This window comes from Somniosus microcephalus, chromosome 16 (genome assembly GCF_052327205.1).
Source record: "Somniosus microcephalus isolate GS21.2 chromosome 16, FLI_Smic_1.0, whole genome shotgun sequence".
Classification (NCBI taxonomy): domain Eukaryota; kingdom Metazoa; phylum Chordata; class Chondrichthyes; order Squaliformes; family Somniosidae; genus Somniosus; species Somniosus microcephalus.
The window spans coordinates 106,675,862-106,694,320 of record NC_141002.1 but is presented as its reverse complement, the minus strand read 5'-3'; the positions used below and the strand labels follow the sequence as shown (position 1 = coordinate 106,694,320).

The window sequence follows — 18,459 nt, the reverse complement described above, 5'->3', positions numbered from 1 at the left end:
AATAAAAGCCAACATTCCATTGGCCTTTTTGATCACTTGCTGCACCTGCATACTAACCTTTTGAGTTTCGTGCACCAGGACCCCCAGATCCCTTTGTACTACAGTACTTTCCAGTTTCTTGCCATTAAGATAATAACTTGCTCTATGATTTTTCCTGCCAAAGTGCATAACCTCACACTTTCCAGTATTGTATTCCATCTGCCAAATCTCTGCCCACTTACTTAGCCTGTCTATGTCCCTTTACAGGTTTTTTATGTCCTCCTCACTCACTACTTTCCGTCCCATCTTTGTATCATCTGCAAACTTTGATATGTTACACTCGGTCCCCTCCTCCAAATCGTTAATATAGATGGTAAAGAGTTGGGGACCCAGCATTGACCCCTGTGGAACACCACTAGTTACTGATTACCAGTCTGAGAATGAACCATTTATCCCAACTCTCTGCTTTCTGTTAGAGAGCCAATCCTCCACCCACGCCAGAATATTACCCCCAATCCCGTGATTTTTTATCTTGAGCAATAATCTTTTGTGTGGCATCTTGTCAAATGCCTTTTGGAAGTCTAAATATACTACGTCCATTGATTCCCCTTTATCCACCCTGTATGTTACTTCCTCAAAAAACTCACGCAAATTTGTCAAACATGACTTCCCCTTCATGAAACCATGCTGAGTTTGTCCTATTAAATTATGTTTATCCAAATGTCCCGTCACTGTCTCCTTAATAATGGACTCTAAAATTTTACCAACCACAGATGTTAGGCTAACAGGTCTATAGTTTCCAGCCTTCTGCCGACTACCCTTTTTAAATAAGGGCGTTACATTAGCAGTTTTCCAATCTGCCGGGACCTTTGCTGAGTCCAGGGAGTTTTGGAAAATTATCAATGCATCCACAATCCCTACCGCCACTTCCCTCAAGACCCTAGGATGTAAGCCATCAGGTCCAGGGGATTTATCCGCCTTGAGTCCCATTATTTTACCAAGTACCACTTCCTTAGTGATTTTAATCGTATTTAGCTCCTCCCCCCCTATAGCCCCCTGTTTGTCCAGTGTTGGGATATTCTTAGTGTCCTCTACTGTAAAGACTGATACAAAATATTTGTTCAGCGTTTTTGCCATCTCCATGTTTCCCACCATTAATTTCCCGGTCTCATCCTCTAAGGGACCAACATTTACTTTAGTTCCTCCTCATCGCAGACTTAAATGGCCGACCCCTTATCCTGAGACTATGACGCTTAGTTCTAGACTCTCCTGCCAGGGGAAACAGCCTCTCAGCAGCTACCCTGTCAACTCTTAACAAACCTTAGAACCTACCTGCAAAGGACTTAATCGTCCTTAAACGCTCCTCATTTACATAGGAGAAGAGTGGCTTGCGGGCATTGTCCTTCGCATTGTTACTTCCAGCAGCAACATAACAGGCTTTACCCTGCAGGGGAAACAGAGACCGTTGTTACTGCCAGTCTAACAGCAACATAACCGTGATCACCCAATACTGCACCATACCAATCCCAATATAACCAGCACTGTCCAATACTGCACCATACCAATCCCAATATAACCAGCACTGTCCAATACTGCACCATACCAATCCCAATATAACCAGCACTGCCCAATACTGCACCATACCAATCCCAATATAACCAGCTCCGAGGAGAATTGTTTTTGTGCAGCCAGTTGTTGTGATCTGGAATGCGCTGCCTGAAAGGGCGGTGGAAGCAGATTCAATAATAACTTTCAAAAGGGAGTTGGATAAATACTTGAAGTGGAGAAATTTGCAGGGCTCTGGGGAACGGGCAGGGGAGTGGGACTAATTGGAGAGCTCTTTCAAAGAGCCGGCACAGACGCCATGGGCTGAATGGCCTCCTTCTGTGCTATATGATTCTACTGTCCAATACTGCAGCATACAAATTCCATCTATTCGCAGGTGAAAAACGATCAGCATTGTCGATTCCTGCCGTTCCGTCCCCAGACCCTTCCCATCCCACACCTCAGTGAATGGCCAGGTCACCAGCTCCCAGCCCTCTGCTAATGTTGCTGGCAGACAACAGGAGCCAGAGCGGATGTGATTTCCGTGGCCGGTGTTTGGTGCTTGTCCAGCCATATGGCCACCGTGGAGAAAGTGCTGAGCATTAACACAAGGCAGGTGCGGTACGGCACGGCACTGATCCCCAACACAGAGAACCACTACAACACCGTGCTGGGGTTTTAAAATTCAGCCATCTACCCTGAACCCCCTCCATGTAATCCGTAGTCCTCACTCCACACCCCCCCGCTGCCCCATATAATTCACACTCGAGTATAAACGATGCGTGTTTTGGATTAGTTCTGACGAAGGGTCATTGACCTGAACCGTTAACGCTGTTTCTCTCTCCACAGATGCTGCCTGACTTGCTGAGTGTTTCCAGCATTTTCCCATTTTTATTTCAGATTTCTACCATCCGCAGAATTTTGCTTTCGCAAACGTTTTTCTAAAAGCTGGTTTAATAATATACCAACCTGCACGGAGATCTGATAGTCTTTCCCAGGTAGGAGGCGGTTTTCGTCTGCTTTCCAAAGCTCATTCAGTATCTTGGAAAGATCCTGATTCATTACTAGTCTGGAAGAAACAAAAACAGCAAAATATGAAAACAGCTTTTTTTGGGGGATCACTTTTCTTTAGTGCATCGTAGCTTTCTAGTCTGCCCCACACAGGAACTAACACAGCAAGTCGGTTAGGGTACCGTAGAAAGAAAGACTTACATTTCTACAGCGCTTTTCACGACCACCGGACGTCTCAACGCACTTTACAGCCAATGAAGTACTTTTTTGAAGTGTAGTCACTGTTGTCATTTAGGAAAGTGGAATTACGGGTCAGAAACTAGTTAGAGAGAGAAATAACCCAGTACAGAGACCAGTCTGAATGCAAGATCAGTCAAGACATCTGGGTTATGGATAAAGTGTCCTTCACTTCCTGCCCACGACATTTTGGCCCAAACCCAATCATTTCTTGGCAGCAATTGCCAAGAGCAGCTTTGTACTGTGTCGAGAATCCCTCGTTACGCCCCCACTTCCAGACTCTCTAAATAAAAGGCACTGGAGGAGACTTTTCAGCCCATTGGTTAGTCTTATTTAGGACCCGCACACAGTGATTTTGCAGCTCTCCCTACCTTGGCACCAAGACTCGATCCGTTGGTCGTGGACCAGTTCATTCGGAAGATCTCACCGACGCCACCGTTCCTTACGTGAACCCCACTGGGTGTGAAGGATTTGTTCCTTAAGTAACCACTTTCTCAGGGCAACTGGGGACGGGCAATAAATGCCGTCCTTGCCAGCGACACCCACATCCAGAGAATTAATTTTTTTTAAATCTCGGTTTACCTTAATTTGTGAATTTGGTTCTTGGATTTTTACTCCAGGTACCACAATTTCTCCACAGTTACTTATTAAAACTTAAAGTTTAAGGAACAGCAACCTAACCAGAGCATAACATTCCCCATCTGTTTCATCAATTTCTGCTCTTCCTTGGCCCTGTACTTAATGGTGTGGAGATGCTGGAGTTGGACTGGGGTGGACAAATGTAAGAAGTCACAAAACACCAGGTTATAGTCCAACAGTTTTATTTGAAATCACAAGCTTTAGGAGCGCTGCTCCTTCGTCAGGTGAAGTGGAGAGATGCATAAAGACACAGCTTATATAGTCAGAGAATAATGCCAGATGATTACAGGTAATCTTTCTAACTGCCATTTATCACACCTCGGCAGAGAGATAATCACAGCAATCAAAGGTGTGAATGGTGTCCAAACAGGTCAGTCAGGAAAACATTACATCAAAGAACAATGAGGTGGGGTCACAAGGGGTCAAATGTTGCAGATGCTGGGGTCTGTATGAAAAACAAAAATCAGACAAAAAAACATTTTTTTTGCTGGAAATCACAGCAGGTCTGGCCGCATCTGTGTAGAGAGAACAAGCCAACGACGACTTGAGTCTGGGTGACCCTACGTCAGTTGGGGTTACATGTAGCATGACATGAACCCAAGATCCCGGTTGAGGCCGTCCTCATGAGTGCGGAACTTGGCTATCAGTTTCTGCTCTACGATTTTGCGTTGTCGTGTATCTCGAAGGCCACCTTGGAGAATGCTTACCCGAAGATCGGAGGCTGAATGTCCTTGACTGCTGAAGTGTTCCCCGACTGGGAGGGAACACTCCTGCCTGATGATTGTTGCGCGGTGTCCGTTCATCCGTTGTCGCAGTGTCTGCATGGTCTCGCCGATGTACCATGCTCCGGGGCATCCTTTCCTGCAACGTATGAGGTAGACAACGTTGGCCGAGTCACATGAGTATGTACCATGTACCTGGTGGGTGGTGTCCTCACGTGTGATGATGGTATCTGTGTTGATGATCTGGCATGTCTTGCAGAGGTTGCCGTGGCAGGGTTGTGTGGTGTCGTGGTCGCTGTTCTCCTGAAAGCTGGGTAATTTGCTGCGAACGATGGTCTGTTTGAGGTTAGGCGGCTGTTTGAAGGCGAGTAGTGGAGGCGTGGGGATGGCCTTAGCGAGGTGTTCGTCGTCATCGATGACGTGTTGAAGGCTGCGAAGAACATGGCGTAGTTTCTCCGCTCCGGGGAAGTACTGGACGACGAAGGGTACTCTGTTGGTTGTGTCCCGTGTTTGTCTTCCGAGCAGGTCTATGCGATTTTTTGCTGTGGCCCGTCGGAACTGTCGATCGACAAGTCGAGTGTCATATCCCGTTCTTACGAGGGCGTCTTTCAGCGTCTGTAGATGTCCATCGCGTTCCTCCTCGTCTGAGCAGATCCTGTGTATTCGCAGGGCTTGTCCATAGGGGATGCCTTCTTTAACGTGGTTAGGGTGGAAGCTGGAGAAGTGGAGCATCCTGAGGTTGTCCGTGGGCTTGCGGTAGAGTGAAGTGCTGAGGTGTCCGTCTTTGATGGAGATTCGTGTGTCCAAGAATGAAACCGATTCTGAGGAGTAGTCCATGGTGAGTTTGATGGTGGGATGGAACTTGTTGATGTTATCATGTAGTCTTTTCAGTGATTCTTCGCCGTGGGTCCATAGGAAGAAAATGTCGTCGATGCATCTGGTGTATAGCGTTGGTTGGAGGTCCTGTGCAGCGAAGAAGTCTTGCTCGAACTTGTGCATGAAGATGTTGGCGTATTGGGGTGCGAATTTGGTCCCCATGGCTGTTCCGTGTGTTTGGGTAAAGAACTGGTTGTCGAAGGTGAAGACATTGTGGTCAAGGATGAAGCGGATGAGTTGTAGGATGGCGTCTGGAAATTGGCTGTTGTTGGACCTGCTGTGATTTCCAGCAAAAAAAAATGTTTTTTTGTCTGATTTTTGTTTTCCATACAGACCCCAGCATCTGCAACATTTGACCCCTTGTGACCGCACCTCATTGTTCTTTGATGCAATGTTTTCCTGACTGACCTGTTTGGACACCATTCACACCTTTGATTGCTGTGATTATCTCTCTGCCGAGGTGTGATAAATGGCAGTTAGAAAGATTACCTGGCATTATTCTCTGACTATATAAGCTGTGTCTTTATGCATCTCTCCACTTCACCTGACGAAGGAACAGCGCTCCGAAAGCCTGTACTTAATGGATTTACTTGTTCGTCGGAGGTCCCATGTGCCTCGTTAATCAGCCATATAGTGAGACAAATCTCTGAATTTTCACACTCAAAACCGTTCCTGAACCAAACTTATTAAACGTTCTTTTTTGTACAGAATCCAATGTAAAGCAAAAAGATCTTCATTGCTTTTCCAGCCTCGCTGTGCACATTTCACTGGGGTTTAGGGAGTTTTCATATTTCTAAATGTTTTGCTGCCAGTCGTGGCTCAGTGGGCAGCACTTTCACCTCTGAGTCAGAGGGTTGTGGGTTCAAGTCCCACTCCAGAGACCCGAGCCCATAATCCAGGCTAACACTCCAGTGCAGTGCGGAGGGAGCGCTGCACTGTCGGAGGGGCAGTACTGAGGGAGCGCCACAGTCGGAGGGGCAGTACTGAGGGAGTGCTGCAGTGTCGGAGGGGCAGTACTGAGGGAGCGCTGCACTGTGGGAGGGGCAGTACTGAGGGAAGGCCGCACTGTCGGAGGGGCAGTACTGAGGGAGGGCCGCACTGTCGGAGGGGCAGTACTGAGGGAGCGCCGCACTGTGGGAGGGGCAGTACTGAGGGAGCGCTGCAATGTCAGAGGGGCAGTACTGAGAGAGCGCTGCACTGCCGGAGGGGCAGTACTGAGGGAGCGCCGCACAGTCGGAGGTGCCGTCTTTCGGATGAGACGTTAAACCGAGGCCACGTCTTCCCTCTCAGGTGGACATAAAAGATCCATAGCACTATTCGAAGAAGAGCAGGGGAGTTCTCCCCGGTACCCTGAGGCCAATATTTATCCCTCAACCAACATCACTAAAGCAGAAGATCTGGTCAGTATCACATTGCTGTTTGTGGGAGCTTGCTGTGCGCAAATTGGCTGCCACCTTTCCTACATTACAACAACGACTACACTTCAAAATAAAACTGAGACTAGAATGGCAGTTAACATAAAAGGGAAGCGGGTAGTAAGAGGCTAGGTGGGGCCTATTAGGGACAAAGAAGGTGATATATGCGTAGAGGCGCAGGGCAAGGCTAGAATACTCAATGAGTACTTTGTATCAGTGTTTACTAAGGAAGTCGATGCTGACAAAATATCGGTGAAAGTGGAAAAGGTAGAAGGAATGGAAGGGGTGAAAATTGATAGACAGGATGTACTAGAAAGGCTGGGTATGCTTAGAGTGGATAAGTCACCTGGTCCAGATGGCTTGCATTCCAGGTTGCTAAGGGAATTGGGGGAGGAGATAGCGGAAGGGCTTGCCATAATTTTCTAATCTTCCCTAGATGTGGGGGAGGTGCCTGAGGATTGGAAAATGGCAAATGTGACACCATTGTTCAAGAAAGGGTTTACGGACAATCCTAGCAACTACAGGCCGGTCTGTTTAACATCAGTGGTGGGTAAAGTTTTAGAAACAATAATCAAGGAAAAAATTAACGGACACTTGGAGAGGTTTACGCTAATTCAGGAGAGCCAGCACAGATTTGTAAAAGGCTGATTGTGTTTGAATAATCTAATTGAATTTTTTGATGAAGTAACAGGGAGGATTGATGAAGGGAATGCAATGGATGTTGTCTACATGGATTTTCGGAAGGCGTTTGACAAAGTACCACATAGAAGGCTGGTTAACAAAATTGAGGCTCATAGAATAGGTGGGTCAGTGGCAGCTTGGATAAGGAATTGGCTTAAGGCCAGAAAACAGCGAGTTGTGGTAAATGGCTGTTTTTCAGACTGGAGGATGGTAGACAGTGGTGTTCCCCAAGGGTCAGTGCAGGGGCCACTGCTTTTTTTGATATATATAAATGACCTGGATATTGGAATACAGAGTAGAATTTCTAAATTTGCCGATGACACCAAACTTGGGGGTGTGGCAAACAGTGATGATGATACCAATCGACTGCAACAGGACATAGAAAGGCTAGCAGAATGGGCAGACAAGTGGCAGATGGAATTTAATACAGAGAAGTGCGAGGTGATGCATTCTGGCAGAAGGAACAGGGAGAGGCAATATACACTTAATGGCACAGTTTTAAAGAGTGTGCAGGGACAGAGGGACCTGGGAGTTAATGTGCATAGGTCCCTGAAGGTGGCAGGACATATTGAGAGAGTGGTTAACAAAGCATATGGGATCTTGGGCTTCATAAATAGAGGTATTGAGTACAAAAGTAGAGAAGTTATGCTGAACCTTTATAAAGCGCTGGTTAGGCCACAACTGGAGTATTGCGTCCAGTTCTGGTCACCACACTTTAGGAAGGATGTGAAGGCCCTTGAGAGGGTGCAGAGGAGATTTACCAGAATGGTTCCGGGGATGGGGGATCTTAGCTACAAGGACAGGTTGGAGAAGCTGGATTTGTTTTCATTAGAGCAAAGGATGTTGAGGGGTGATTTGAGAGGTGTACAAGATTATGACAGGTTTGGATAGGCTAGACGGGGAAAGGCTGTTCCCACTAGTTGATGGTACAAGGACTAGGGGACATAGATTTAAGGTTTGGGCAAGAGATACAGGGGGATGTGAGGAAAAACATTTTTACGCAGCGAGTGGTGATGACCTGGAATTCGCTGCCGACGGAAGTGGTGGAAGCGGAGACACTCAATGTTTTCAAGCGGAGACTGGATAGGCACTTGAGGGAAATAAACTTGCAGGGCTACGGGGATAGAGCGGGGGAATGGGACTGACTGGATTGCTCTACAGAGAGCCGGCACGGACTCGATGGGCCGAATGGCCTCCTTCTGTGCCGTTATGACTCTATGGCGGAAAAATTGGGTCGCGACCCCTTTGGAGCGCTAGCTACTTTTAGCGCCCCCACGCCCGGAATTCACTGGTAGTGCACCAAGTGGGAAGCGGGGCTCTATTGGAAGCACCCCACCTCCCTCTTGGGGCGCTGCGAGTGAGTATCGCGGCGTTATGTGCCGCGACACGTCACAGTACTGCAGGCCTTCCTCCCCCTAGTAAAGGGGAGGGGCCTAGCTGGGCCACCAGGGATAGGAGTGCTGGCAAAAGAGTCCAGCACTCAAGAGAAGTGCCGGTATCACCGAGAGCAGCCGGCACCCTGTGGGGGGGCTGCAGAGGAGGCCGGGGACGGCAGAGGGGGCAGGTGCTGGCAGGCGGCCAGCAACAAAAATGGCCGCCTGGCACCTCCCCTTTAACTTGCGCCGCCCTGGCCGCAGGTAGACCCCCTTCACCCAGTTGGACGTAGCGTCCGGCGGTAAGTCAGGGGGCGCTCCCGGGGCGCTGCGCACGGTGATGTCATCACCGGAGGCGCAGCGTCGCGGGGCGCTAACGGTTGCCGCTAACCTCTTGCTGAATTTCGCGGGAGGCGTTAGCTTTGCGCCCCATTAGCGCCCTCTTGGGAGGCGCAAATCAACCGAATTTCCCCCCTGATTCTACTTCATTGGCTGTAAAGCACTTCGGGACGTCCCGAGGTTGGGAAAGTCGCTGCAGAAATACAAGTTCTTCTTTTTTTGTGTAAGCTGCATAATGGATGAGAAGTGCAGGTGAGGAGGCCGCGCCAAGTACAGAGCGCTGCACAATATTTTACTCTGTGATCTGATGATTAATGAATTGAGTTTTCAATTTTATTACAGCAGACCAAATCAACCAAACTCTACAGATTTAATCAGCCTTAAAAAGCATAAAGCCATCAATACCCACACGCAGCTAGAGATCCGCTCGCCTTGCTCCCCTCCACACTGTACTTTGATTCTATAATAGGCTGGGCTTTCTAAGTAGTAGCAATCCTCTGCAATGCTGCTCAAGGCAATAGAATCTTACAGCACAGAAGGAGGCCATTCGGCCCATCGTGCCGGCTCTTTGAAAGGGCTCTCCAATTAGTCCCACTTTAGGTCAGAAATGAAAACAGAAACATTCTTTCCCCCCACTGTATTTGACTCGCACTTTCTTGCCCTTTTCATCTCCCTCAGTGCTTCAATTGTTGTCGTGTTCTCTCCCACATTTCCCCTTGCTACCCGTGTCTGTTGGCCTCACGGTCTTACTTTTCCCTCTTCTCTTGTCTCTGTAAGCTGTGTATCCCCCCTCTCCGTACGCTTCTCTCACACGCTGACTTCCAATGCAGCCAACATACAATGGGATTCGCGGTGGATGCCAGGACTGGGCAGGGAGAGACCATCAGCATTGTGCATGGGTGAAAGAGGGGCTGGGGCCGGTAGGGAGCAGTGGGCTGATAGCTGGCTCCGGGAAGGAGCAAAGAGGTTGGTGTCTAGCCGAGAAGAACAGACTATGTACAGGATCACCAACCCTCCCTTTTGGCCCGGAGTGTCCTGGGACAGTTTGAAAGAGTGTGCAGGGACAGAGGGACCTGGGAGTTAATGTGCATAGGTCCCAGACGGTGGCAGGACATATTGAGAGAGTGGTTAGCAAAGCGTATGGGATCTTGGGTTTCATAAATAGAGGTATTGAGTACAAAAGTTGAGAAGTTATGCTGAACCTTTATAAAGCGCTGGTTAGGCCACAACTGGAGTATTGCGTACAGTTCTGGTCATCACACTTTAGGAAGGATGTGAAGGCCCTGGAGAGGGTGCAGAGGAGATTTACCAGAATGGTTCCGGGGATGGGGGATCTTAGCTACAAGGACAGGTTGGAGAAGCTGGATTTGTTTTCATTAGAGCAAAGGAGGTTGAGCAACCCAAGAGAAAAATCATAGGGACTTTTTCTTCTCTGGTTTTGCTCCAGCCGGAATCACAACAAATAACAGGGCCACAACGCTCACAGGATGCAATGTGGTCCTCGCGCATCGGTAAGACCATGCGGTGGATAGAGCGGTTTCTGGGGGTGTAGAGGATTGTGGGTATCATGGCCATCATTATTGACTGATTGTTGTGGGGACTGATGTGTCGGGCGACCAATGGCGAAAGTGTAGGGGCGGGGCAGTTGGAGGTCATGTGATGAAACTGCCTTGAATTGGGTCCAACCAGTGCTGGTGACCCGAACTATGTGTAGTTAATTTACTTTTTATACTTTATATAACGAGTTAATGATCATGTCAGACTAATCTAGTTGAATTTTTTGAGGTTATTATCACGGTGGGCAGGGGAGTGTCTATGGTGTTGTCTATATGGGCTTCCAGAAGGCATTTGATAACATTTCGCACAAGAGATTATTAGCAAAAATGAAAATGCATGGAATTGTTGGTAGCGTTGTGACATAATTTAGTCATTGTTTGGGAGCTAGGAGATAGAGAGTGGGGATAAAGGGTTTGTTGTGATTGGTGGGATGTGACAAGTGGTGTTCCCCAGGGATCTGTACTGGGGCCACAGCTTTCCTCCTTATATACCAATGATTTGGATGAAGATATACAGCATTGTTTGCAGATGACACGAAGTTAGGAGTTAAAAAATTTGCAGGGCTAGGGGGAAGGGCGGGGGAGTGGGGCTAGCTGAAGTGCTCTTGGAGAGAGCCGACACGGGCTCGACGGGCCGAATGGCCACCTTCTGTGCTGTAACCATTCTATGATTCAATAAGTTGTGTAGGTGGGAGCAGGAAGTGACATGGAACATAGGCAGATTACATGAGTGGACAAAGCTGAGGCAGATGGAGTTCAATGTGGGGAAGTGTGAAGTCATCCACTTTGGATCCAAGGTAAATCGGAATACTTCCTCAATGGGGAGGGACTGGGAGCTGTGGAGGAGCAAAAGGGGGGTTCTCCCTCCCTCGCGCCTAAGATGAGCAGTCAGATCAACATCATACCGCATTGTTCATCATTCTTCTAGCAGCAAGATAAGATCATCGTGCATTGCACCTCAAACATTAAACCACAATCTGGATGCTCTGCAGTTGCTCCTGTTTGTTCTTGACCTACATTCTAGCAGTTAGCCAGAGTGTGTGCAATAGGTGTAGCCAACGCTCTGTTACAAAATAAAGCTGCTACGAATGGCCAGCGTCACTGGATCTATCTTCCGTGAGCACAAAGGCTCAGAAATTCAGGCACGTTCTTTGGATTTAAGCTGTGGTACCAAAGCACTAGATGAACTCATGCAAAACCAGGGTCCAATTACCTGTGCCCATGAGCTGCTATTCAATAGTTTTAACTTTTTTAGGCATCTTTCATGAACCTGGGCATCACTGGGTGGCTGAGCGACTGCGGAAGTATCACAAGAAGCCTCAAACTGTAGACTTTAATCAGACCAAACCTCACAAGTGTGGTTAGCTGTGCCAGCACGGATATTTACAGTCAGCAAGCTGGGGAATTCCTTCCATTCACTGCCCATAAGTTTCCTTTCCTCGGTGCTTTCCCACATTACAACAGTGACTACACTTCAGGAGTGCTTCATTGGCTGTAAAGCAGTTTGGGACATCGTGAGGTTGTGAAAGGCGCTATAGAAATGCAAGTTTTTTGTTCTTTAATAGGGTGTCCAAACCCTGCGGAGATAGGTTGGTCTTAAGAGTCACGTGATCAAATGGCGATTCTGACCAGGAGAGTGGGATTAGACTGGGTGGGACATTAAAGGGTGTGGGGAGTGAGATTAGACTGGGTGGGATATTAAAGGGTGTGATGAAATATGTCATTCATCAGACTCTGTATTTAACTACATATATTGTATTGCCTGCTCCTGTGTTTTTACCTTGTATTGTATATAGTGCGCCGTCCCCTTTCTCCCCATTGGGTGTGTCGGCTCCGCCCATACCTGGCCCTACTTAAGACAAGCCCAGGCTTGTCTTGCAGCAGAACGCTAGGTGAAGACACAGGCATCTTTCTTTGCTAATAAAAGCCTTGTTTTATCCAGTTAACTTTGAGCCTTGAAGTTATTGAGGCGCATCAAAGGGTAGGGGAGTGAGGGGGAGAGTGGGATTAGACTGGGTGGGATATTAAAGGGTACGGGGAGTGAGGGGGAGAGTGGGATTAGATTGGGTGGGATATTAAAGGGTGAGGGGGAGAGTGAGATTAGACTGGGTGGGAGATTAAAGGGTGTGGGGAGTGAGGGGGGAGAGTGGGATTAGACTGGGTGGGATATTAAAGGGTGTGGGGGGTGAGGGGGAGAGTGAGATTAGACTGGGTGGGATATTAAAGGGTGTGGGGAGTGAGGGGGGAGAATGGGATTAGACTGGGTGGGATATTAAAGGGTACGGGGAGTGAGCAGGAGAGTGGGATTAGACTGGGTGGGATATTAAAGGGTACGGGAAGTGCGGGGGAGAGTGGGATTACACTGGGTGGGATATTAAAGGGTATGGGGAGTGAGAGGGAGAGTGGGATTAGACTGGGTGGGATATTAAAGGGTGCGGGGAGTGAGGGGGAGAGTGGGATTAGACTGGGTGGGATATTAAAGGGTGTGGGGAGTGAGGGGGAGCGTGGGATTCGGCTGGGTGGGATATTAAAGGGTGTGGGGAGTGAGGGGGAGAGTGGGATTAGACTGGGTGGGATATTAAAGGGTGTGGGGAGTGAGGGGGAGAGCGGGATTAGACTGGGTGGGATATTAAAGGGTGTGGGGAGTGAGGGGGAGAGTGGGATTAGACTGGGTGGGATATTAAAGGGTGTGGGGAGTGAGGGGGAGAGTGGGATTAGACTGGGTGGGATATTAAAGGGTGTGGGGAGTGAGGGGGGAGAATGGGATTAGACTGGGTGGGATATTAAAGGGTGTGGGGAGTGAGGGGGAGAGTGGGATTAGACTGGGTGGGATATTAAAGGGTGTGGGGAGTGAGGGTGAGTGGGATTAGACTGGGTGGGATATTAAAGGGTATGGGGAGTGAGCAGGAGAGTGGGATTAGACTGGGTGGGATATTAAAGGGTACAGGGAGTGAGCAGGAGAGTGGGATCAGATTGGGTGGGATATTAAAGGGTACGGGGAGTGAGGGGGAGAGTGGGATTGGACTGGGTGATTCGTGAGGAGAAAAACACTAGTAGAGATGGGCTGACAGTCCATTTTTGTGCAGGAACTTTTTATGAATCTATTTTACAATAAATATAGCCAGTAGTTTAGCAGACAGCCAGCACCCACCCACCCACAGGGAGCACCCACCCACACACAGGGAGCACCCACCCACACACAGCGAGCACCCACCCCCGCACAGCGAGCACCCACCCCCACACAGCGAGCACCCACCCCCACACAGCGAGCACCCACGCGCATACACAGCGAGCACCCACCCACCCACAGCGAGCATCCACCCACACACACGCAGGGAGCATCCACCCACACACACGCAGGGAGCATCCACCCACAGCGAGCACACACCCACCCACACAGGGAGCACCCACCCACACACACAGGGAGCACCCACCCACACACACAGGGAGCACCCACCCACACACACAGCGAGCACCCACCCACACACACAGCGAGCACCCACCCACACACACAGCGAGCACCCACCCACACACACAGCGAGCACCCACCCACACACACAGCGAGCACCCACCCACACACACAGCGAGCACCCACCCACACACACAGCGAGCACCCACCCACACACACAGCGAGCACCCACCCACACACACAGCGAGCACCCACCCACACACACAGCGAGCACCCACCCACACACACAGCGAGCACCCACCCACACACACAGCGAGCACCCAACCACACACACAGCGAGCACCCACACACACACACAGCGAGCACCCACCCACACACACAGCGAGCACCCACCCACACACACAGCGAGCACCCACCCACACACACAGCGAGCACCCACCCACACACACAGCGAGCACCCACCCACACACACAGGGAGCACCCACCCAGCCACACACAGCAAAAACCCACCCACACAGGGAGCGCCAGTCAGGAAATTGTGGGGATCTGATGTACGTGTTCCCAAATACATTATGAGCTATGCATCCCGTACACACACCCAGATACACTATATATTTTTCACAAAATTTACATACAACCTCTGTTTATCCCCCCCAAAAAACCTTGCTAATCGGAAGCTCTCTAAGAGTCAGTAATAATGTGCAGGGAGTGATCACGGCCATATTTACTTCCCAGACTGAACAACAGGAATGTTTTCTGATCGCTCTGAGGCCATTGAGGTTTCCGATATCTCCGAGCGAGGGTCAGAAACTGGTGAACCCCCCTTGGTGTCCAACAATTCCTTTCCATATTGATTAATTTTAAAAATAAATAAAATTCTGCCATCCATCTAACAGGGGGATTCCGTGCTTACCAGAGAGAGAACTGAAAGTTAATCATCAACTGCCTGAGCTGCAGACAGTGTTAGTGTCGCTAAAATCTTCGAATGGAATGATAAGGCTTGCGATAGTTCCGAATTCTCATTTCTGTGCAGGAACGCTAAGCGTGGGCAGATTGGTGGCGCTCCCAGAACAGACTTTAACAAGAGCAAAAGCGGGAGACCACGGAGACTGCAGCGGCCCCCCAACACAGGGAGCACCCACCCACCCACACAGCGAGCACCCACCCACCCACACACACAGGGAGCACCCACCCACTCACCCACAGCGAGCACCCACACACAGGGAGCACCCACACACAGGGAGCACCCACCCACCCACCCACAGCGAGCACCCACACACAGGGAGCACCCACCCACTCACCCACAGCGAGCACCCACACACAGGGAGCACCCACCCACACACACAGGGAGCACCCACCCACCCACACCCACACACAGGGAGCACCCACCCACACCCACACACAGGGAGCACCCACCCACACACCCACCCACACAGGGAGCACCCACCCACACACACACACACACAGGGAGCACCTACCCACACCCACACACAGGGAGCACCCACCCACCCCACCCCACACACAGGGAGCACCCACCCACCCACACACACACAGGGAGCACCCACCCACCCACACCCACGGAGCACCCACCCACACACAGGGAGCACCCACCCACACGCAGGGAGCACCCACCCACACCCACACACAGGGAGCACCCACCCACCCCACCCCACACACAGGGAGCACCCACCCACCCACACACACAGGGAGCACCCACCCACCCACACCCACACACAGGGAGCACCCACCCACACACAGGGAGCACCCACCCACACACCTACCCACACCCACACACAGGGAGCACCCACCCACCCACCCACACACACAGGGAGCACCCACCCACCCACACCCACACACAGGGAGCACCCACCCACACACAGGGAGCACCCACCCACACACACGGAGCACCCACCCACACACACACACAGGGAGCACCCACCCACACACAAGGAGCACCCACCCACACACAGGGAGCACCCACCCACTCACCCACAGCGAGCACCCACACACAGGGAGCACCCACCCACACCCACACACAGGGAGCACCCACCCACACCCACACACAGGGAGCACCCACCCACCCACACACACAGGGAGCACCCACCCACACACAGGGAGCACCCACCCACACACACACACAGGGAGCACCCACCCACACACAGGGAGCACCCACCCACACACAGGGAGCACCCACCCACACCCACACACAGGGAGCACCCACCCACACCCACACACAGGGAGCACCCACCCACCCACACACACAGGGAGCACCCACCCACCCACCCACACAGGGAGCACCCACACACACACAGGGAGCACCCACCCACACACACACAGGGAGCACCCACCCACACACACACAGGGAGCACCCACCCACACACACACAGGGAGCACCCACCCACACACACACAGGGAGCACCCACCCACCCACACACAGTCGGCACCCACCCACACACACACACACAGGGAGCACCCACCCACACACACACAGGGAGCACCCACCCACACACACACAGGGAGCACCCACCCACAGGGAGCACCCACCCACACACAGGGAGCACCCACCCACCCCACACACAGGGAGCACCCACCCACACAGGGAGCACCCACCCACACACACACAGGGAGCACCCACCCACAGGGAGCACCCACCCACACCCACACACAGGGAGCACCCACCCACACACACACACACACACACACACACACAGGGAGCACCTACCCACACCCACACACAGGGAGCACCCACCCACACCCACACACAGGGAGCACCCACCCACCCCACACACAGGGAGCACCCACCCACCCCACACACAGGGAGCACCCACCCACACACACACACAGGGAGCACCCACCCACACACACACACACACACACAGGGAGCACCCACCCACACCCACACACAGGGAGCACCCACCCACACACACACACAGGGAGCACCCACCCACTCACCCACAGCGAGCACCCACACACAGGGAGCACCCACCCACACCCACACACAGGGAGCACCCACCCACACCCACACACAGGGAGCACCCACCCACCCACCCACCCACACACAAACAGGGAGCACCCACCCACACACCCACACACAAACAGGGAGCACCCACCCACACACACAGGGAGCACCCACCCACACACACACAGGGAGCACCCACCCACACACACACAGGGAGCACCCACCCACACACACACAGGGAGCACCCACCCACACACACACAGGGAGCACCCACCCACACACACACAGGGAGCACCCACCCACACACACACAGGGAGCACCCACCCACACACACACAGGGAGCACCCACCCACACACACACAGGGAGCACCCACCCACACACACACACACACAGGGAGCACCCACACACACACACACAGGGAGCACCCACCCACACACACACACAGGGAGCACCCACCCACCCACACACACAGGGAGCACCCACACACAGGGAGCACCCACCCACACACACACACAGGGAGCACCCACCCACACACACACACAGGGAGCACCCACCCACACACACACACAGGGAGCACCCACCCACACACACACAGGGAGCACCCACCCACACACACACACAGGGAGCACCCACCCACACACACACACAGGGAGCACCCACCCACACACACACACAGGGAGCACCCACCCACACACACACACACAGGGAGCACCCACCCACACACACACACAGGGAGCACCCACCCACACACACACAGGGAGCACCCACCCACACACACACACAGGGAGCACCCACCCACACACACACACAGGGAGCACCCACCCACACACACACACAGGGAGCACCCACCCACACACACACACAGGGAGCACCCACCCACACACACACAGGGAGCACCCACCCACACACACACAGGGAGCACCCACCCACACACACACAGGGAGCACCCACCCACACACACAGGGAGCACCCACCCACACACACAGGGAGCACCCACCCACACACACACACAGGGAGCACCCACACACACACACACACAGGGAGCACCCACCCACACACACACAGGGAGCACCCACCCACACACAGGGAGCACCCACCCACACACAGGGAGCACCCACCCACACACAGGGAGCACCCACCCACACACAGGGAGCACCCACCCACACACAGGGAGCACCCACCCACACACAGGGAGCACCCACCCACACACAGGGAGCACCCACCCACACACAGGGAGCACCCACAGGGAGCATCCACCCACCCACACACAGCGAAGAGCAAAAGCGGGAGACCACGCGGACTGCAACGGCCCCCCAACACCTTCTCAGGGCAACAAACGCCAGCCTTGCACACATCCCGAGAATGAACAGAAATTCTAAACCCTAAATAATCAGTCTCTGGATACATGTTACAAAATAACCATTGCCTTTTGTGCAACTGAAGATATGGGAGAACATTGCACTAAATTACAGCAAGAGAGCAAGCACATGGACCAGGGGTTCAACAGATCAGACACAAATTACACAGCCCAACATCCGGAAGGACAAGTGGGTTAGGTCGGGAGTTGCCTCAACAACAACTTGCATTTATGTAGCGCCTTTGACGTACAACCACATTCCAAGGCTCTTAAGAGTTCATGCAGCTCTCAGGACACCACGCCATATTTATAAGTTTCGCATTAAAAACAGGCCCATTGAAGGCCCAAATTGCACAGTTG

At 51.8% G+C, this 18,459-nt stretch overlaps 1 protein-coding gene across 2 annotated transcripts in view; it reads right to left on the bottom strand.

Moving 5' to 3' along the window:
- The window catches only part of endouc (endonuclease, polyU-specific C), a 50,562-nt gene that overhangs the window by 18,671 nt on the left and 13,432 nt on the right, over positions 1-18,459 (bottom strand). Inside the window, exons 1-3 of one of the 2 annotated variants that reach the window (XM_086009693.1) lie at positions 2,737-2,822; positions 2,494-2,593; positions 1,312-1,423 (exon numbers count right to left, since the gene is read on the bottom strand). In XM_086009693.1, coding sequence (XP_085865819.1) covers positions 1,312-1,423; positions 2,494-2,586 — 205 coding nt within the window. In that variant the 5' untranslated portion in view covers positions 2,587-2,593; positions 2,737-2,822. Of the gene's footprint in view, positions 1-1,311; positions 1,424-2,493; positions 2,594-2,736; positions 2,823-18,459 lie in introns of those variants that run through there. The other variant, XM_086009692.1, reaches the window with a different exon arrangement.